Source organism: Anguilla rostrata, chromosome 12 (assembly GCF_018555375.3).
Source record: "Anguilla rostrata isolate EN2019 chromosome 12, ASM1855537v3, whole genome shotgun sequence".
Lineage (NCBI taxonomy): Eukaryota > Metazoa > Chordata > Actinopteri > Anguilliformes > Anguillidae > Anguilla > Anguilla rostrata.
This window is the reverse complement of record NC_057944.1, coordinates 18,162,547-18,182,589: the sequence shown is the minus strand read 5'-3', so window position 1 is coordinate 18,182,589 and position 20,043 is coordinate 18,162,547. Positions and strand designations below refer to the sequence as shown.

The window sequence follows — 20,043 nt, the reverse complement described above, 5'->3', positions numbered from 1 at the left end:
AATTTAAAATTTGCAAGCTCTATTCAACCTTTGAACTCTCAAAAATTCATGATTTCAAATTTGACTCTCCAAAAATCGGATCTCGAAAGCTTTCAGTTTGTGAACATCCAAACACTTATGAAATGCAGAGGTCCTAGCGGTTTGCTGCTCAGAGTGTCAAACTCCACAACTCTGTAAGCTGTGTGATCCGCTTGTGAGATGTGAGACTGAACTGCAGGACCCATTGATAAACTTTTTGGACTGGGAAGGCGTCCGTAAGTGTAGAGAGAGGGGGTGGTGCAAAGTGTGAAGAGAAAGAAAAACAAAGGAAAAAAGGTGCAGGGACAGAGATGGAAGTTGGACAGATATTTTGAGCCGGATGGAAGATAGCTAGCTGTCAAAACAGTTTTTAAAAGCAATAGATAGCCAATGCTGTACTGCAAATAGGAGTAAAAGCGTATCTTCCCAAGGAATAAACAAGTAAAAGGCTGAATCTTTGTGTTGGCCCACTTGCAGTAGTTTAACGTAATGAAACAAATCATTGCCATACTCATATGGGGTATTATTGTCTCAAAAATAAATAAATAAATGTCACTGATCCACAAATAAATGTAGCTTATGCAGAAATAAATGCAGCTGATCCACAAATAAATGTAGTCGATTAACAAATAAATGCAAAAATAAATGCAACTGATCAACAAATAAATGTAGTCGATTGACAAATAAATGCAGTTGGTTCACATTTGTGCATGGGCTGTCGCTTTCATTTATTTGTGCGTTTATTTCACTGCAAGATTTGCAAAGAAATCCACAAATAGGTTTAAATTTTTTTTATAGTGTCTAGTATAGTATAGAGTCTAGTATAGCCAATCAGATTTCACTGTGCCCACAATACTCCGACCAATCACAGAATTTATACACTTCAGGACTGTGTTGTGTAGTACTAAAACAACCACTTGTTTGGGAAAACTGCTATAATGTATCTCTCTGATCAAGGAATTAAGCCTTCAAATCTTGAACCAAAGTAAAACCACATCATCTTATATTTGCACTTTACCATTCGATTTGGAGAGGGGGTGGCAAAGAAAGCTGTAATGTATGGTCAACATGGCCATCCATAAAGACTTGTAACACAGCTTTTATAATCTAGACAGTAGACTAGCTTGCTTACTGTAGGCCCTGCACAAACATTCATTTTAAAACATAACTATAGGTGGTGCTAGTGTCATTATAGTACTGAAGGCACATTAGTGAACCACAGTTTGACAAACCATGGAAAGATGAGGTTGAATTAACTCCCCATCTGCACTGATGCACCAGTGCATGTTCATGTGCGGTAGTACTTCATTTACAATACCCTATCCATCATGGACATGTGTTTTTACTGTAAAACTTCCCCAATTAATTTTTAAAACCCCTACCCAATATGTATGCTAGGGGAAACTCCCCCACTCTGGCAACCCTGCTCTGCCTTAAAATGCAATGTCTCTGTTGGGAAATAACATACTGATGGCCTCTTTCATTCACGGTTACTGAACAAAATATAAACGCAACGCTTTTATTTTTGCAGCCATTTTTAATGTGTTTAAATAATACCTCCAAGATTTGTTCTATTTGCACAAATTTCTTATTTCTCTCAAATTTTGCCGACAAAATCACTGTTGGCTAGCATTTCTCCTTTGTTGAGATAATCCATCTCCTACACAGGTGTGGTATATCAAGATGCTCATTAAAAGCCAGGATCACTACACAGGTGTTCCTTATGATAGGGTCAATTGAAGGCCACCCTAAAATGTTTTTTTTTAATTAGTTTTTTGTTGTTCAACACCATGTCACAGATGCCTCAAGAGTTAAGAGATCACGCAATTAGCATGCTGACTGCAATGTCCTGTAGAGGAGCTGTTGCCAGAGTAATGGGTGTTCATTTTTCCACCATAAGCCACCTCCAGTGTCATTTCATAAATTTTGGAAGTCCATCCAACAGGCATCACAACCGCAGACCACGTGTAACCACGCCAGCCCAGGATGGCCACGTCCAACTTCTTCACCTGCGGGATCGTCTGAGGCCAGCCACACGGACTGCTGATGAAACAGTTGGTTTACACAACTGTAGAATTTCTCAAATTGTTCAAACTATCAGAAATCGCCTCAGGGAAGCTCATCTGCGTGCTCGACATCCTCACCGGGGTCTTGATTTATCTGCAGTTCGGCATCACAATCAACGTGAGTGGGCAAGAGCTCATCTTTGATGGCCACTGGCATGCTGGCCCATGGTGGTGGGGTGTTGGTATGGGCAGGCATATCCTATGGGCAGTGAACTCAAGTGCATTTTATCCATGGCAATTTGAATGCACAGAGATATTGTGATGAGATCCTGAGGCCCATTGCTGTGCCATTCATCCACCACCATCACCTCATATTTCAGAATGACAATGCACGGCCCCATGTTGCAAGGATCTGTACACAATTCCTCAAAGCTGAAAATGTCCCCACCTTCCACATACTCACCAGACATGTCACCCATTGAGCATGCTCTGGACTGGCGCATACGACAGCGTGTTTCAGTTCCCACCAATATCGAACAAATTCGTACAGCTATTGAAGAAGAGTGGGACAATATTCCACAGGCTACAATCAACAATTTGATCAATTCAATGCAAAGGAGATGTGTTGCGTTGCATGAGGCAAATGGTGGTCACACAAGATACTGATCGGTATTCTGTTCATTTCATGCTATCTTCTTTTTTGGGGAATCTGTGACTAACAAATGCATATCTGTATCCCCAATCACATGAAATCAATAGATATGTGCTTAATGAATCTATTTCAGTTGACTGATTTACGTTTATTACCTTTGAACTCAATAAAATCTTCAAAATTGATAAGTGTTTATATTTTTGTTCAGTGTACATCACGCAAATAAGAGAGTAGACAACTCGTAGCCTATAGCGTTTCTCTGATGTAATTGGACTAATTAGCTAGTGTAAGCCAATTGCTTTTAATTCTATAGGTCTACTCATTACTCAGGCAAGTTCATCATTGCAATACAAAGACATTAGGGGAGAAAGCCACGTAGAGCTGTGGTGACTATTCTTAAACTCGTTCCGGTTCCGGACCTGGTCCGATGAATCGGAGTGTGTTTCTCAATACTAAGAATGTTAAGTCCATACTTGCATTCTTGTGGGGAAACTGCACTTCCAAGAACAAAAGGACAGAGAACGCTCGTACAGTTACACTACCACTACAACTGGCAGCAACATAAGCAGCCTTTCCTGACAAGACTGAAGGCAAAAAGCCCCCGAAGCAGACACAGAAATGAAGATGGTTGCAGTACCTAACAAAACATCTCCAGGGATACCCCAGTATCTGGTCATGTCTATGGATTGCAGACGTCAGGCAGTCATCCAGTCATCGGGTTTGCAACCGAGTACTAAATATGACAACTTCATTTAAGATTATATTAATATATCTTACTTTTGGTCCCCGAAAATGAGGGACTGTTACATTACATTACATTCATTTGGCAGACGCTTTTATCCAAAGCGACGTACAAAAGAAGTGCATTTCATGGTCGTATACAACTGCTGAACACGGGTTCAGTAAGGTACAATACTTATTTTGTACAGCTGTTTCTAGCCGAGAACAGTGAACACTATTCTGGCCTAACATCTGCAAAGCCAACTAGGCAGAAGAATAAGCTACAGTATTAGCTTGTGTATAAACAGACTGTGTATAAAAAGTGCAGTAATTCCTACACAGTCTTCTTATTAACCATTCATTGTTTCATTTCAAATCCAATGAAGAGTACAGAGCTGAAATAAATACTGTGTCACTGTGAAAATATTTATGGACTGCACTGTATAAATGATTGACGCTAAGTTAATGCTTCCTGTAGCTGTACCTATTGAATAGGACTGGCTGGACAGAGAAACAGTGTACATATTGGCCCTTTGGACTCCATACTGTACCAACACAGCTCGCAAAAATAAACATATGATCTGACAGAATTAAATGACCCAAGGGGATAATGAACTCATCACAACCTGACTCTGCCTCCTCATCCCTGTGGGTGTCTATATAATAGACATCTCAGTTCTCTCCAAGCCTCAAGTTGTGATGGCGTTCAGCAATACTGAGGTCCTCTGCATGTTGCTGTTCCTTCTGGCAGCTGCAAGCAGCAGATTCACAGCTCAAACCAGGTGTATATTTCAGGGGGAAGAAGACTCTGATGGTTTCTATGAAGAAGGAGATGTTGTTTTGGGAGGTCTGTTCCCACTGCATGCTAATCAAATATCGGCTTCACAATCCTATAAGAAGAGACCTCAAGCACCTAGTTACAAATTGTAAGTAAATATATGTATTTGTGTGTGTGTGTGTGTGTGTGTGTGTGTGCATGCACGTGTATGTGTGTACTGAAATGTATATTATTTAATTGTTTTACATATCTACTATAATATCCTGTCTCCTGTGCATTGCCCTTCAAAGCATATTATATTCAAAGCTTTGTTTTATTTTATCAATGCATTTTTGAACAAATCGCTTTAAATAAAATACATTATTTGTTGTAGTTTCATGGTGTGCTGTCATTGGTACTAATGTCCTAGCTTGTGTTCTTAAAAGATCATGAATTTGCCTCAGTTTTAGTGTTACAGCCCTACAGTGGATGCAAACAATGTCTTTTGCTGTCTGGGAAATAAACCAACGCCAGGACCTACTTCCTTTTCTAAAACTGGGATACCATATTCGAGACAGTTGTGATGACATTCCAGCATCATTGCGAAGTTCTCTCATTCTTGTGAATGGGCAGCCTGAACAGAACACAAATTACAGCTGTGCAGGGCTGCGTAGACATGTGTCACCTGTTTTAATTGGAGATGCAGGTTCAGGAGTGACAATGTCCCTTCTCAGAACTTTAGGGTCCTTTCAAATTCCAATGGTGAGTATTCTTCATACTACCGACATGCTATCATTTCCTCTGAAGGCCATTTTTGTTAAGATTTATTGAACTAAAATTAATTTCCTTTCAGGTGAGCTACTTTGCCTCTTGCAATTGTCTTAGCAATCGAAAAGAGTTCCCTACATTCATGAGGACAATTCCAAACGACTCCTTCCTGATAAAGGCTATTGCTAAGCTTATGAGAAATTTCAACTGGACGTGGGTGGGGGTGATAGGGGCAGATTCTGACTATGCTCGTTTTGCTGTACAAATTTTCCTAGAGGAATCTGCCAGGATTGGTGTGTGTGCAGCTTATGTTCACTTCTATCCTCAATCCGTGTCAAAGGACTCTGTCATAAAGCTGATAAACACAATCAAAAGATCTTCAGCCAAGGTGATCCTGAGTTTTTCTGGGGAGCCAGATTTGCATACAATTTTAAGAGAGTGGAAACATCAAAATGTCTCAAGGGTGCAGTGGATTGCCAGTGAAGCTTGGTCAACAGGCAGTTCTCTGTGGAACGATTTCCATGATCTGTTGATCGGAACGTTGGGGTTTGGGATACGCAGGGCTGAAATCCCGGGCCTGAAGTCTTTTCTGACCAGACTGAAATCCTCTGATGCCCTTGGGTCTGCTCTCCTCGCAGAGTTCTGGGAGGAAACATTTGACTGTAAACTAAATGGGTCCCTAAACACACATGTACACAGCAATAAAAATACCACCCTGAGCAGAAAACCGTGCACTGGGCTGGAGAACCTGGAAGAGGTGCACTCAGTATATACTGATGTTTCCCAGCTCAGAGTGTCCTACAATGTATACAAGGCTGTTTACCTTATTGCACATGCACTGCACAACATGAAAACCTGTGTGAAAGGAAACGGCCCCTTTGCCAATGGGGAATGCGCTGACCCTGAGCACTTCCTCCCGTGGCAGGTGCGTCTATGTGTTTCTTGTACTGCATGGTCGTACTCCTTTCCCACATAAAGACTGAAAAAATAGAACTTGGAACTGAATTATAGAAATAAAATTTTTAAAGTGTCATTAAACCTAAGTATATATTCTTTCATCATTATACTGTTTTCATGTGATTCTTTTTTACACAAAATCTGTCTTTAAAATTGGTATAGTTTTAGATTTTCAAAAGCACTTAATCGGCTGATCTTTATTGCATGGGAAACCCTTATCTTGCTTTCCCTAAATCACTCTCAAGTAGCCATCATCTTCTATCCAAATGAACAGATTAGTATTAAAGGGAGCTGTGTATATCACATGTGTATATGGGATTTTAATGGTGTTTAAGCTAGGGTTCTCAGTTTGAGCTCTGAGAAACAAATACTGCATAACTGTTGGTTTTTTGCACAATTTGCAATCTGCTTTTGTAATTATGATTGAAATTTTAGTGGGTGGGTCATGCCAGTAACCTCTCTCCCCTTTGCTCAGTGTGTTCTCCTTGCTGTGTGCAGCTTTATCACTACATGAAACAGACCCGGTTCACCATATTGGGAGAGGAGGTCAGCTTCAATGAAAACGGGGATCCAGTTGCATCATATGATCTTGTCAACTGGCAACAGGGCCGTGATGGCTCACTACAGTTGGTGAAGGTGGGGTTCTATGATGCCTCTCTGGGCAGAGATGAGGACCTGTTCATAAATGAATCGGCTATTCAGTTTCAAGGAGGCCAGCAGGTTTGTCCCTTTTCCCTGCTGATGAGGTGCTCTGTATTCTATCTCTTCCTTATCTGGTCCCTCATCCCTTGGATAACTGTATTTGGCAATATGAATTTGGTCAATGTTGCCATACAGCAGGCTGTCCATTTGGCAGACATAAGAACAACAATTTAGCGCGCATCCACACACATACACAAACACACACCTTTCTAATTTCAGATGTTTAGACTATGTAACAATGTTTAATTTCTTGCACAAAACACTGAATCTATTATGGACCACATACATTAACAGGCTGTCATTTGTGATTTTTATCTGTGAAATAGTGACTTTTTTCAGGCTGTGTTAATTTAATTTATAGACATGCTGTTTAAGGCCAGTGTATTATCTTGCAGTGTTCAGTGTTCAGTGTTCAGTGTACTTGCTGTGTATTGCCTATTTTAGGTTGTGTATTTGTTATGTATAAACACTCACTGGGCTTTGTGTTAACTGTATATCTGTAAGTGTATAGTCACTTCTCTGTGGTGTGTATGTAATGTATATCTGCATTTTGTTGGTCTGCGTGTGAACCAACATGGGGACCTTTAACACAGTGGTTGGTGCACTGGCTGCCCTATGCTTTTTCTGTTGCCTGCATGCTATAACCGTATATGTGTGTGGATGGCACTTCCCCTCAGGCAACCCTATCAACGTGCAGTAAAAGCTGCCAACCAGGTTCCAGGAAGGCCACTCGCAAGGGGCAGCCTGTTTGTTGTTATGACTGTATTCCCTGTGCTGAAGGAGAGATCAGCAATGAAATAGGTAATTATGTAACTGACAACTGTGCAATTGCATCTTCAAAAATAATATAAATGTTTGGTTTCTGTTCACAAAGTACTTCTTTCTCCCTTCAACAGACTCTATAGACTGTAGCAGATGCTCTGTAGAGACATGGCCTAACCAAGGCAGAAATGAGTGCATTCCCAAAATCATAGAGTTTCTGTCCTATCATGAATCAATGGGATTTGTTCTCTGTGTTGTCTCTGCTGTTGGAGCCTGCGCCACTACAGTGGTCTCAGGGGTGCTTGTTGCCCACAGAAAAACTCCAGTAGTCCGTGGCAACAACATGGAACTGAGCTTTCTATTGCTGCTATTCTTGGGTATTTGCTTCTTGATTGGATTGACCTTTATCGGGGAGCCCACAGACTGGTTCTGTATGATCCGATACACTGCCTTTGGAATCAGCTTTGCCCTCTGCATCTCCTGCATTCTTGCCAAGACTGTGGTGGTCTTGATGGCTTTCAGGGCCACACTGCCCGGCAGGAATGTCATGAGATTGTTTGGGCCAACCCAGCAAAGGGCCAGTGTTCTCCTGTGCACTTCTGTGCAGGTTGTTATCTGCCTGGTCTGGCTAACCACCAAACCACCCTATGCTGCCCACAATACCAAATACCAGACTGCCAAGATCATTTTGGAGTGTGCTGTGGGGTCAGAGGTGGGATTCTGGTCTGTGCTCGGTTACATTGGGCTCTTAGCATGCTTATGTTTTATTATGGCGCTTCTGGCCAGGAAATTGCCTGACAATTTCAATGAAGCCAAGTTCATCACTTTCAGCATGCTCATATTTTTTGCTGTTTGGATTACCTTCATCCCTGTATATGCCAGCACATCAGGAAAGTACACTGTAGCTGTCCACATTTTTGCCATCCTTGCCTCTGCTTTTGGTCTCTTGATCTGTATATTTGCTCCAAAGTGCTATATTGTCCTGTTGAAGCCTGAGAAAAACACCAGAAGACAGATGATGATGATGAAAAAGTAAAATAATGTTTTAAGAAATATACTAAATTGAAAATGTGTTTGGTAATCATTTTATACTGCATTTATTACATTACATTATACTTCATTATTTCATGGCTGAAATAAAGCATAAAGCATTACACAAGCTATCAAACCCAGCAAATGCAAGTTTTCATTTAAACTATAATTTCCATTCCTGAAGTGGATTAACAAGCTGTTAATTATTCTTTATGGAAAATTTTTATGTTTAATGAGTGAAATATTATTTACTGTCTTCTTCATATTATTTTAGAAATTGGTATGCATGCTACATAGAATGTATAGAATTTGACATATGCGTTAATTTTCTGCCATGTTATTTTGGAAATGATTCCTCTTGAAAGAGGTTCAGTCTTTCAAATAAATATTTTTTTTTCAATTCTGAAAATCTGGACCTGCAGATTGTCCATGAAAAATGAAATCATTCTAGATTAGGACCCCTTCCTCATTAGTATGATCCCACACTACTGAATTGGTTGATTTTCTGTATTTTTCTACCTGACCTCACAATAAAAATACTCAATCCTTAATTTCAAAGTAAAATTCAACAAATGATTGCATATTCATAAAAAATGCAATTTAATCATTTACAGTTTATTGTAATGCAAAAAAATATATATCTATATTTTTGGTAGCAGACATGCCATCTGCCAAGTTATACCATGTTGCATAGAATACCTTCTGAGCATACACAGAGAGTTTGGCACATTTCAGGGTTTACTACAGAAATGACACTCCTTACAGAAATGAAGTTCTCCACCCTCTGACGTCATGTAAAGATATGGAACGCAGATACAACTTCACGGAAACACATAACAATGCCCCAAACATAGTTTTTTTTTTTTTTGTATTTCTTCCTTTTATTGTCATTAATTGTCCAGCTACCAGTGCAACAATTATTAATTCTTCCCACTGGTCCCTTCTGGTCAACATAAACTTCAACCAAAAACAACACACTTTAACCAATTACAAAATCTGTTCAATATCCACAGTTGCCAAATGAAGAATACATAGGTTACCTCACCAATATTACTATTGTTAGGATATACAGGCATATTTGTAGGCACACATTTCTACCTTTACTTTCCTATCCTTCCCTATTTCTCCTGTTTGAAGTCATGGGAAAAGGCCATTTTGTGAGCAGCCAGGTGACTAGGGAGAGAGTAAGAAGGCCCATTTTTCAGTGCCAAGCCCTCAAAAAAATCACCCAGTGACCCAGTTACCAATGTACCAACAAATAACCTTTCAATGAAATGAAGACTCAATGGCAACTTCAGGAATGTGGCAGACAGACTTTCTTCAGACTCAAATTCACTCAAAGTCTACCAAACCATTTTATCATTGTATCTGATCACTTTAAAATATTTTTTTAATTACTAGCCACTTAATTATTGCAGTACACTGCAATTCCACTGACTAGCACTTTTATCATTTACACTGCTGCTTTCACTACACATTAATCAATGCCACTTTCAACACCACTTTTATCAGGTCAAAGGCAGTTTGAGTTTCACCATTTGTCAATCAAATATTTTCTATGCACTTTATTATCAATGTGGTTTGGACAGTCCAGCAGGTTCTTGCACTCATCTGCTTTGTACATGGTGTTGGTTATTGTCCATTATAGAAAAAAAAAATCTTATTTTAGTAGAACCATATCTTCCCTTTCATAATATCTGTGTATTAATGCTAAAATCAGAATACAAATAGTTTTGAAGCTTTTAAACGTAAGATGACAAGCTAGCACTGGAGTTTAGCGTCATTTGGAAGCTAGCCAACTTGTCACCTGTCACACAATTACATCAGCTGCTTTCGTGGCTCCAGGCTATTTGGTTTAATTTGACTTTACTCAAGAAATGCCTCGGCTTTCATAATCTGTACATTATATTTCATATATATAATATAATCTGTAATTATATTTGATTTTTCAGTAGTCACACAACTACATCAGCTGCTTTCATGGCTACAAGCTTGTATTCGGATTCATTTTGATTTTACTCAAAACATGGCTTTGCCACATTTGTGACCTGCTTTATCATAATCGGTCACATTGACCCCAAAACACATTTTGAGTTTTATATGCTACTAAATAGAGTAGAATGTAAACTTCCTAACAATTCCACAATTATCTCTACTCCAAATATCAAGTGAGTTATGTCCCATTTCATTGTGAGTGCCACCAAACCATGTTTTTGAGAAAAAACATTTTCAAAGTTTAGTTGCGAGATTGCAGTCTATAGAATTTGTGTGAGCGAGACTAAAAAGATGGGTCTTGAGTTGATGTTTAAAAATCTATCGTTTGCCTGGTTTTAGACCTGGATTTAGGAATTAAAAGTAATAATTCGGTCAGTGAACTGCACTGACTACTCAAACTCTAGCCAGCCCCTTTCTTCCCTGTTTTGACATGCATACTGTACATTAAATACATGAACACTCTGGTAAAATGTTTTTAGAACTTTTCTATCTGCATTTGAAGATAACAATACTGTACTGATGTTGAGAAGAGAGAAATGCAGCAGCACGCATAATAAACAAAAAATAAAATACTTGGGGACATTATATTTCAGGTTGTACCCATAGGAAATGGAAATATGAAAAAGAATCTCTAATAATGAAGCGATATAACATTCTTCTGACCTTCAGTTGCCAAAGGTCACAACAACAAATGAATGAAGGAAAGATCAAACCCTAACATGGGCATGTTAAATCCTCCTTTTTCTCATAATGTAAAGAAATTTCTTACATATTATTGGAAAGTAGTGCACAGGCTATTTTAAATAATTTGGATGCTTGTATGAGGATGGAACTTCTCTGGCATAGGCACTCTGTGTGTGTGTGTGTGTGTGTGTGTATGTGTGCGTGTGCGTGTGCGTGTGTGCATATGTTTGGTTGAGGTAGCATATTCCTGGGGGGCTTAGTAGCTCCTAAGGTAAGAGAAGACAGGTGATGTGCATTGTGTTATTGAGAGCTCAGGGGCCTCTCCCTAAATTGTTTTGACAGAGAAGATGATTCAAGCAATGTCAGCTCACTGGCAGGTTAGTGGAAAGGAGTAACTTCCTCTTGCACATTCATTGACATCTCATTGTCTGTCTCATTGTCACCTCACTCATCATGGTTGTGATGGCTTTCTTCATTTAAAGTCCCTGTGCAGCCTTTTCTTACATTTAAATTGTTCCTTTAGTTACTAAATTACAATATATATGTATTTTTTCTACTTAGACTTTGAAAAGATAAAAACCTGCTTTGATGTAAAAACCTGAATTTCTTAATATAGCAGACTCAAGACTGGCTGGGCATGTCAGTTCTGTCCTAATTATTTATGCATTCACTTTTGATTGACAGCCTGGGCCGCTCACTCCCACTGACCTGGATCTGTGCTTACTCCACGTAATGTCAGTTGTCAGCTAACGTTAGCTAGTTATCATACGACCGTAATAATAGATAACGAGTACAGCAATAACAGCATTAGAAATACTGAGCCGTATATATGAGCCCATCGCTTACAATATAGGACCCTAATGTTATAGGATAACCTATGTTAGCACATAACATTATTGATTGGTTATTGCAGCAGTAACGTTATAACAGTCTGGAGAATATAGTAACGTTACACTCGCGTTAACGTTAGCTATATTTACACAAGATAAGTACAGCTCATTGCTACATTAGCAAAATTATCGATAGCCAGACAGCAAGTAAATAGCCAGACAGCAAGTAAATTCGGGAGGTGAGGTTAACGGTAACGGTAGTTTGTAGGCTTGATTCGATTAATAGCAGAACGTCATTTAGCCCGAACGGATGCTTACTGGAACCGTTCCGTTCAACCAGCTTTGAACTTGGGAATGCACACTACATAAATATTCATACTGGGTGAGTGTTTTGGCCACCGCACATTCGTCAATGCAAATTAGAAACATTCGCGACCTCACGAATTTGGTCTCAAAACCACCAATACCAAAACTCCGCCAGGCGGCAATGTCGAGCATTGTATAGTTTTTAGGAAAGAAATATCTAATTCATTACATATATGTATGGAATACTTTTAAAATCAGTGTGTAAGTAACCTTATAGTCTTTGTTTATAATATAAACATTTTAAAATCATGATTGACTGCACAGGGTCTTTAAATTTTACATTTTGTTATTTCGTGTAACAGAGCTTGTGTGTTCATTCATCTCCTACGTTCTCAGTGTTCTAGTGTGACTTTCACTACATTAACTGAAGCTCTGTGGGAGAAAGATGGAAATAAATGCACAGACATACTCAGTCAAGCATAAGGCAAATGAAAAGTATTTAATTCTTTCTGGGAATATCACATACATGAGAATGTCTGGATGAAACGTAAAAACAGAAATTCATGACCGTTTTTTCACTAATTTCCCCATAACATTATTCCTTGTATTCTTTTCTGGTTTTATTAAAATGATATAGCATTTGGGAGCAAATATGCAAAACATTAAACCAAATGTTGAAGACAGAATAGCAAATATTTCAACTGCAACAGTGTACTTTCCTGGTGAACTAACATATGCTGGTATGAATGTCAGCCATACAGCACAGAAAATGAGCATGCTGAAAGTAATTAACTTTGCCTCATTGAAATTGTCAGGCAATTTCCTGGCTAAAAAGGCCAACACTAAGCACACTGCTGAGAGAAGACCTATGTATCCAAGGACTGCATAAAATGCTGTTTCTGAGCCCGTGTTGCATTCTAGGATGATCGTTTTGTCATCCTGCTTAAATATTCTATCTGGGAAAGGAGGGTTAAGTGTGAGCCAGAGCACACAGATGCAGATTTGCACAGTGGTGCACAAGAAAACTATGATCCGCTGCTGCACTGGGCCAAACTTCCTGGCCATGTTATTGTTGGGAAGTGTTGCTCTGAAGGCAGTGACCACCACTATCGTTTTTCCCAGTACACAGGAGATGCAGAGTGCAAACGTGATACCGAAGGCTGTGTGGCGCAGCATACAGGACCAGATTGTGGGCTCCCCGATGAAGGTGAGTGGGCACAGGAAGCAAAGCAGCAGAGAGAAGAGCAACAGGAAGCTCAGCTCAGAGTTGTTAGCCTTCACAATGGGTGTGGTTTTAAAGTTAAAGAAGACCACTATAGTTGCAAATGCCAAACAAACCCCAGACAGGGATACCACTGTAAGTGCAATTCCCATGCTGTCATTGTAAGACAGAAACTCTATGTCTTTAGGTATACACTGGTCCTTTGCTTTGTTTGACCAGTACTCCAGTGGACATGGAACGCAGTCAGTTGCACCTGCACAAACAACAGGCAAGGTTTACTGTAACTTTACACCAGATCAGGGAAACCATAATCACAAGCCTTTTTCAAATACATTCTCATTTTGTTACTCCCATTAACCATTACCCAGATTTAAATAATTTAATATTCCAAATTATTACTAAGGATTCTTACTGTACCTGTTGTGTTGGCTATTGTTCCATCTGCACACGGAATGCAGTCGAAGCAGCAGGTGGGCTTGCCTTTCATTTGAGCTTTCCTGGAGCCTGTGGGGCAGATTTCTGTGCATACTGCTTTAGGAATCTGTCATAAGGAAATTAAACAGTTATTTTATTTAGGTACAATATTGTAGTAAATTCATGAATCATCATAATTACTACCATTATGAGCCTCCTTGAATTTTTTTTAACTGATAGTTTGCCAAAAGTTCAGTGCTTTTTTGATGGCATGACAAATATCGGCTTGTGTTGTGTTGCCAAAGCAGATGTTATGTAATTAAAACTATGCAATATGGATGATAGATTTTGGATTAGTTAAAAAAAGTCGAAAATGACAGTCGGTGATGTTAGCTGTTTGTGTGTTGTGTGTGTGCATGTATGTGTGCGCACGTGTGTACGACAGGGTCATTCATTGTCCCTTGGACTGTGGCAAGTGTACACAAATTGTGCTGCTAGTATGCAGCAATCTTTGTTTTCCCCTAATAAGAAGGGTACGTTATCTGCATCAGGCGTGCTGTTGAATTGGGGATCTGGGTTTTTTTTTTTGGGGGGGTCACAATTTTAGTTTTATTCAGTTTTATTGTCCGGGCTCAGGTCTGGCCTGTACTGGTCAAGGAGATTTAGGCTTTGCTGTAACCCCTGTTCAGTGAGAGACAGCAGAACTAGCTCATATGCCTAGAAGAGGCATTTCATTTCTGAATTTCTGAGTTTCAAAATTTGGATGCGAAGGGTGTAAATATGATTGGTTGTATGGTGATTTGATAAAAACCCAATCTGACTTCTACTCAAGACATTGTGTTTAGTAAATTTATACTACAAACAGCTTTCCTCAGATTAATGTTCACACAGATGCCTCAGTAATTGTTTGGGTCAAATTTATCTCAATTTTTGAATATTGCTTTTATAAATCAATGGTTTCAGATGTTGGGGAAGTAACCAACATTCAGAACCAATTTAAATAATTTTAAGATGGTGTCAGGTCCAAGTGCTTTTTTAGATTTCAGTGTTTTGATTTTACCTTTTAGCTCCTGCTCAGTAATTGAGAAGTCCAATATCCTTAATAGCCTATTCAAGTTGCTATAATTTTTAAATTTATATTTCTTATCTCAGGACTTGCACCTCATTCCACTTTTTAAAAGTGTTTTTAAACGGCATGTTCAGATATCCCCATCTTACTTTGCTAATTCTTCATGTTGTAATCTCCCTCTCTCCTCTCTTTCTTTTTATTTTATTTTTTGTGACACTACGTGTTGTACTGATATTCAATGTAATGTTGTCCTGTATGTATGTGTTCAATTTCAGTTAAGTGAAATTAGAATGTAGATATCCATACCACTTTCCCTGTACTCCAGATGATGTTTTCCTCTTCAATAACCAGCTCATATCCATGTGCTGATGTTATGAAATGTCCCACTGTCACATGCTGTACCTCCCCATCTCTCAACTGCCAGTTGATGATTTCATATGAAGGAGGAGGGTCTCCATTTTCATCAAAGAACACAGCCTCCCCAAAGCTGTTTACAAAATTCACTCTCTTTAGGTGATCACTGACCTGGACAGTGTGAAAATGTACACAAACATCCATTAATTTGCCAGGTCTCCTGTGAAAAGACTGTGTGGCTACTTTACTTGGATAAATAAATAAAGAAATAAAGACTTAGCTAAAGTGAAATTTTGAAAAACATTGTGTAGACTTACATGCCTGGGCTCAATTTGTGAAGTATTGATGCACACTTTCCTCTGATATTTTTCACTCTCATTCATACAAAATATCAAATTATGAAGAGCATGTGCAATGGCATACACTGCCTTGTTTACATTATATGACACTCGTAGTTGTGTTATATTGAAGAAAGCATGTGCTGGATCCAATTTCTCATCTTCTGTGCATGGTTTGCTTCTGGGCAGTGTATGAGTAGATGTAGAGGACTCTCTTGTCAAACCTGAGTCACAGCCCACAATGGTTTTCCAGAAATCCCTCACAAAAGGATCCTGTTGAACAGCTAAGGGATTTATGTTCACAAGAAAGTCTTTTAGTTTAGGCATTGCCATTTTGCGGGTTGCAAATCCAATCGCACCACCAAACGAGTGGAAAATCTCAATGGTAGATGGTTTTGCTGCCGTTATCCAGGCTTCACTTGCTATCCACTGGATACCTGTGATGTTTTGCATTACAAGTTCTTGCATCAGAGGATACAGGTCACCTTCTGGAGTGAATGCAAGAATCACTCTCACTGTTGACTGTTTAATTGTCTGAACGACTTCTAGTATTTTACTCCTTGGATATGTTCTTAAAACTGTTCCGATAAATGCGATGCAAACTCCAAACTTTTTTACTTCCTCTGTGAATGACAGGATCCCATTTCGTCCATAATCATTGTCAGCTTGAATAGCTCCTATCCATGACCATCCAAAGCGTTTGACAAGAGATGCTAAAGCTTTGGCTTGATGGTAATCACTTGGAATTGTGCGGAAAAATGTAGGATACTTAAGTTTGTCGCTCAGACAAGCACATGTTGAGAAGTAACTGACCTAATAGAATATATAAACATCAATAAAATGATGTTTTAAATGTGACACATTTATTAATGTCTGATTTTTCAGTTTATCAAAGGCATAATTATATTGCCAAAATGATTGCCAGCAGAAATTGAATTTACTTGCATTGCTTGAATTTGTGTTGTAATAATTGGATACCATGAAGGCCAAATTCAAGTTATTGCAATTCAAATTCAATTTCTGCTGACACAAATTTCTGCCCACACACAAATAAAACTGAAGACCTATTATAGAACTGCTTTCAGCTTTGACCTTTTTTCTTATCTAGGTTCTGTGATCACTGCACAATTAATTATAATTAATTTGTCATTGAAACTATATAACTGGCAATGTCAGATGCTCCTGTTGACCATTGTCAGCATCACCATTCCTCCCAGCTGTCATGCTCCTAATTTACTTATTCATTTTCGGGACCTCACCAAAATGTATAGTTTTAAAACACAAACTATGAAGCAGGGCTGGATCTAGTGGGGCATTAATTAAGCTAGATACAAAAGCATGCAATGGATAACTTAGAAAAAATCTTTAGACTCTAACTTTTTATTGTGAATGCTGCTTAATTTCCTGCTGAAAACTGTCCTTAGGTCCAGTGTTGTAGCTTTCAATGACTGACAGCAAGGTATATCCAGTCCCACTGTGCCACTTGCATACACTCAGCCATGCTTTGGAGACTTTAAACAAATGGATAAATACTTGTAAATATTGAATTTTGCTTCTAGACATAGTCCCTTTTCCCATTTCAGGGGACCAAAAGTATCTGGACAATTGGCTGCTCAACTGTTTTTTGGCCAACTGTGTGTTGTTGCATCATTATCGCACTGCATATAATACACACCGTAGCATACAACAAAAAAAAGACTGTATGGCGCAGACTGTGACCTGAATTAAAAAGTTTCCCCTCAAAATCTGTAACTGCTCCTAATCAGAGTAGTCTAAAACCAGGACTGGTCGGATTAGTAGAGGAAGATATTAGATCAATGCAGTATTCTTTTCTTAATTAAAGGTATCTGTTTTTTTGAGCTGATAAACCATGTTCAGGTTCAGGTTAGCTATAAATAGAGGAAATATTTTCTGACTGGCTGCTGTGCAGAAATACAGGAAGCCGTAGTTAGATTCATTTTAATGCACGCACCCATCTGAATTTGTTATCGCGTGCAAGGATGCATCACATAGTTAGAATAAAACATTTTTGCAGGATCTTTTTAAGGCAATTAAACTTTGAAAAAATATCAGATATAAAAACAAACAGATATGTTTTGACCTTAGTGCTTCTTTTATGGATCTATTATCCTGTAGTTAGTTTATTCTTTAAAACTATTCATTTTGGCAAGATCCTGAAAATGAATTAGTGAACTGGGAGCCTGACAACCGGGAGGAACGGCAATGCTGACAGTGGTCTACAGGTGCATCTGATGCTGCTAGTATTCAGGCTATGCAAATACAATGGGGTCAGTTCCACAAAATTACTTATGTTTTAAAAGGGTGAAATATCACTTTATGGATCAAGACCATTGCCGTTAAATTCAATCTGGCTCTTACATGCAGCAGCAAGACTTTACCATTGGTACACTGAATGGTCCAAGGGTTCCGGCAGCCGCTACAGATCGAGATGATCCTGCTTCTCCAATAACTGCAGATATGGGAGGACGGCATTCAGCTGCTGATTTTGTCTCCTCTCGTCCGCTTACCAGAGAGAGAGCAGCTCGTAATGTGTTTGTTGGAGAGCCACAGGAGTCAAAAATTGCATATCCCAAGGTGATGTTTGGGAGCAAGCTCTGGTCCTCGTTGATTTCTTTTATCGTAAACATCATCACTTGTGCCCAACGATAGGCTCGCAAATCGAAACTGTTGAAAATGCACAGGACTTCATGAGAGATTTTACATGATCAAAGGGTTAAGAGAAAGCAGTTAAAGAAAAGGTGCTGATTCCTTTTGAGTTTAAATCTGGCTTACTGTTAATCAGGCTCTTACCTAGCACAGTTCCCTCCATGAGGTTCTTTTTGAAATGAGTTATTGCGATCCTCTTCTTTATTGAACACTGGAAAAATCCCTCCGAGCATGATATCACCCTGTTTGAATATGCTTTGCATTTCAAAATTCCCCCACCGCTTGCAGGTAAAATCACCCTCTACTTCTATCTTGAGGAACAAAAACATGCACAGTAAGCTTCCATGTAGCCTTGCCATTGTACTCTTGTACTTTTTGTAGAACTAAGGGTTTTGTCTCATTTTATAAGGCAGCTCAGTCCTCAGGATGCTTCTGTGGAATTATGGGTGAAGGTGTAGCTTCTGGAAAACAAGCTTGTAAAAAAAAATTGTATTTCCCTGAGGGGCTTAGCAGTGCTGTTGTGGCATAATCCAACAAAGTAAATAACAGATTCACTGGAGAGCATATAATAAAATTCATATACTGAACCCTGTTTAATGCCTCAATAACTAAAGAAAAATATACATAGGGTATATTATATATGCAAACTGATATATAATTTGTATTGTATCCTTTTTTTGTTTAAAACACAGTTTTAACCTCGCTAGAGTGGCTATTTTGAGAACTGTAGCAACCTCCTTAATTTTGTTTAAATAAATAATTTACCAGTTAGTGAATAGTTTATAATGGATATTTGGTAATAATTTGTCAATTTGTTTTCTTACCTTTGGTTTGAAAACTATGTATGCTGTATGTCATGCGAATCAACGGTTTTATGATTCTGTATCATTTTTATATTAATTTAGACAAAGTTTTTATCTCTGCCAGATTCCAGAGTAGTCAGTTATAATATAGAAAAATACTTGCAAAATATAGAAACGGAATTCATTATGGGAAATGGGCAGTTTATGAGCTCACTGCTGTAGTGAGAAGTAGTACCAAACTGTTTGGTAGATAACTAATAATACTTCTCTGCAAGCACTATCACAATCACTACCATAAATTCTGACTAAAGTTTATTATTTTTATTTCTGCATACAAATGTGGTAATGCAAAGAACAGTGTCAATTGTAAATTAATCCAGTTGTTACAGTACAAGAGAGAAAATATATGCTTGGATTTTTTTTTTGCACCAATTTAGGCAGTGTCGGTATTGAGCTCCTTCTCATCACCAAATTCAACTTTTCATTAAAGTTTAATCTTGAAAATGGCAATAATAGCAAGCTTGCGACAACATCCTCATTCTCCTCATTAGTTGCTGCATCCACTGTCATGGTGCAATTAGCTAGTACAGCTTTACTGTGGGAGCCAGGGAGTCAGCAAGTGTGATAAAGAGACGGTTACCAGTTGCAGAACACCTGATTGGATCAGAATTATGTAAATGTAGGTTGTTCATAATACAGTGTAATCATGTTTTGTATTGTTGGAAAGCCGATGTCATTAGGAACAAGTTTGTGTCTCAGCTACAATGGTTAACCCATTATGATATGCTTACAGAGATGCCGCAAGCAGGATCATTTTTGTACTGTTTTGTCATGATTGTGTCTTTATTTGTGTCTTTATCTCCTTATATAGAAGGGGTTTTCCTTGTATATAAGGAGAGATGTGGTTTGGTTTGCGGACGTGAAACACGGTCTCCTGCGCATCACATGCACATAGCCATTTCCCCACTCACATTTTGCACAATTGTA

At 38.7% G+C, this 20,043-nt stretch overlaps 2 protein-coding genes across 2 annotated transcripts; one reads left to right on the top strand and one right to left on the bottom strand.

Moving 5' to 3' along the window:
- The first annotated feature begins 4,095 nt into the window (after nucleotides 1-4,095).
- On the top strand, nucleotides 4,096-8,378 carry LOC135236780 (extracellular calcium-sensing receptor-like). Its single transcript, XM_064303311.1, has 6 exons — nucleotides 4,096-4,322; nucleotides 4,618-4,915; nucleotides 5,007-5,846; nucleotides 6,377-6,598; nucleotides 7,258-7,381; nucleotides 7,477-8,378. Exons 1-6 carry the CDS (start codon nucleotides 4,096-4,098, stop codon nucleotides 8,376-8,378), a joined length of 2,613 nt encoding a protein of 870 aa, XP_064159381.1.
- A 4,300-nt stretch (nucleotides 8,379-12,678) lies between these two features.
- On the bottom strand, nucleotides 12,679-18,486 carry LOC135236430 (extracellular calcium-sensing receptor-like). Its single transcript, XM_064302809.1, has 6 exons — nucleotides 18,398-18,486; nucleotides 17,986-18,271; nucleotides 15,827-16,399; nucleotides 15,297-15,419; nucleotides 13,829-13,952; nucleotides 12,679-13,664 (listed from the first exon to the last, which is right to left on the bottom strand). The coding sequence occupies exons 1-6, from the start codon at nucleotides 18,484-18,486 to the stop codon at nucleotides 12,751-12,753; spliced, it is 2,109 nt and encodes a 702-aa protein (XP_064158879.1). The 3' UTR covers nucleotides 12,679-12,750.
- Nucleotides 18,487-20,043: the final 1,557 nt, after the last annotated feature.

Excerpts from the sequence above, each read along its gene's own strand:
- LOC135236780 (XM_064303311.1), top strand. The coding sequence starts at position 4,096 with ATGGCGTTCAGCAATACTGAGGTCCTCTGCATGTTGCTGTTCCTTCTG. Across the intron at positions 4,323-4,617 it reads CAAGCACCTAGTTACAAATT|TTTTAGTGTTACAGCCCTAC; the intron begins GTAAGTAAATAT and ends AATTTGCCTCAG. Across the intron at positions 7,382-7,476 it reads AGAGATCAGCAATGAAATAG|ACTCTATAGACTGTAGCAGA; the intron begins GTAATTATGTAA and ends TCCCTTCAACAG.
- LOC135236430 (XM_064302809.1), bottom strand. The coding sequence starts at position 18,486 with ATGCTCGGAGGGATTTTTCCAGTGTTCAATAAAGAAGAGGATCGCAAT. Across the intron at positions 13,953-15,296 it reads GGCAGTTGAGAGATGGGGAG|ATTCCTAAAGCAGTATGCAC; the intron begins GTACAGCATGTG and ends TCCTTATGACAG. Across the intron at positions 13,665-13,828 it reads AACAATAGCCAACACAACAG|GTGCAACTGACTGCGTTCCA; the intron begins GTACAGTAAGAA and ends TTGTTTGTGCAG.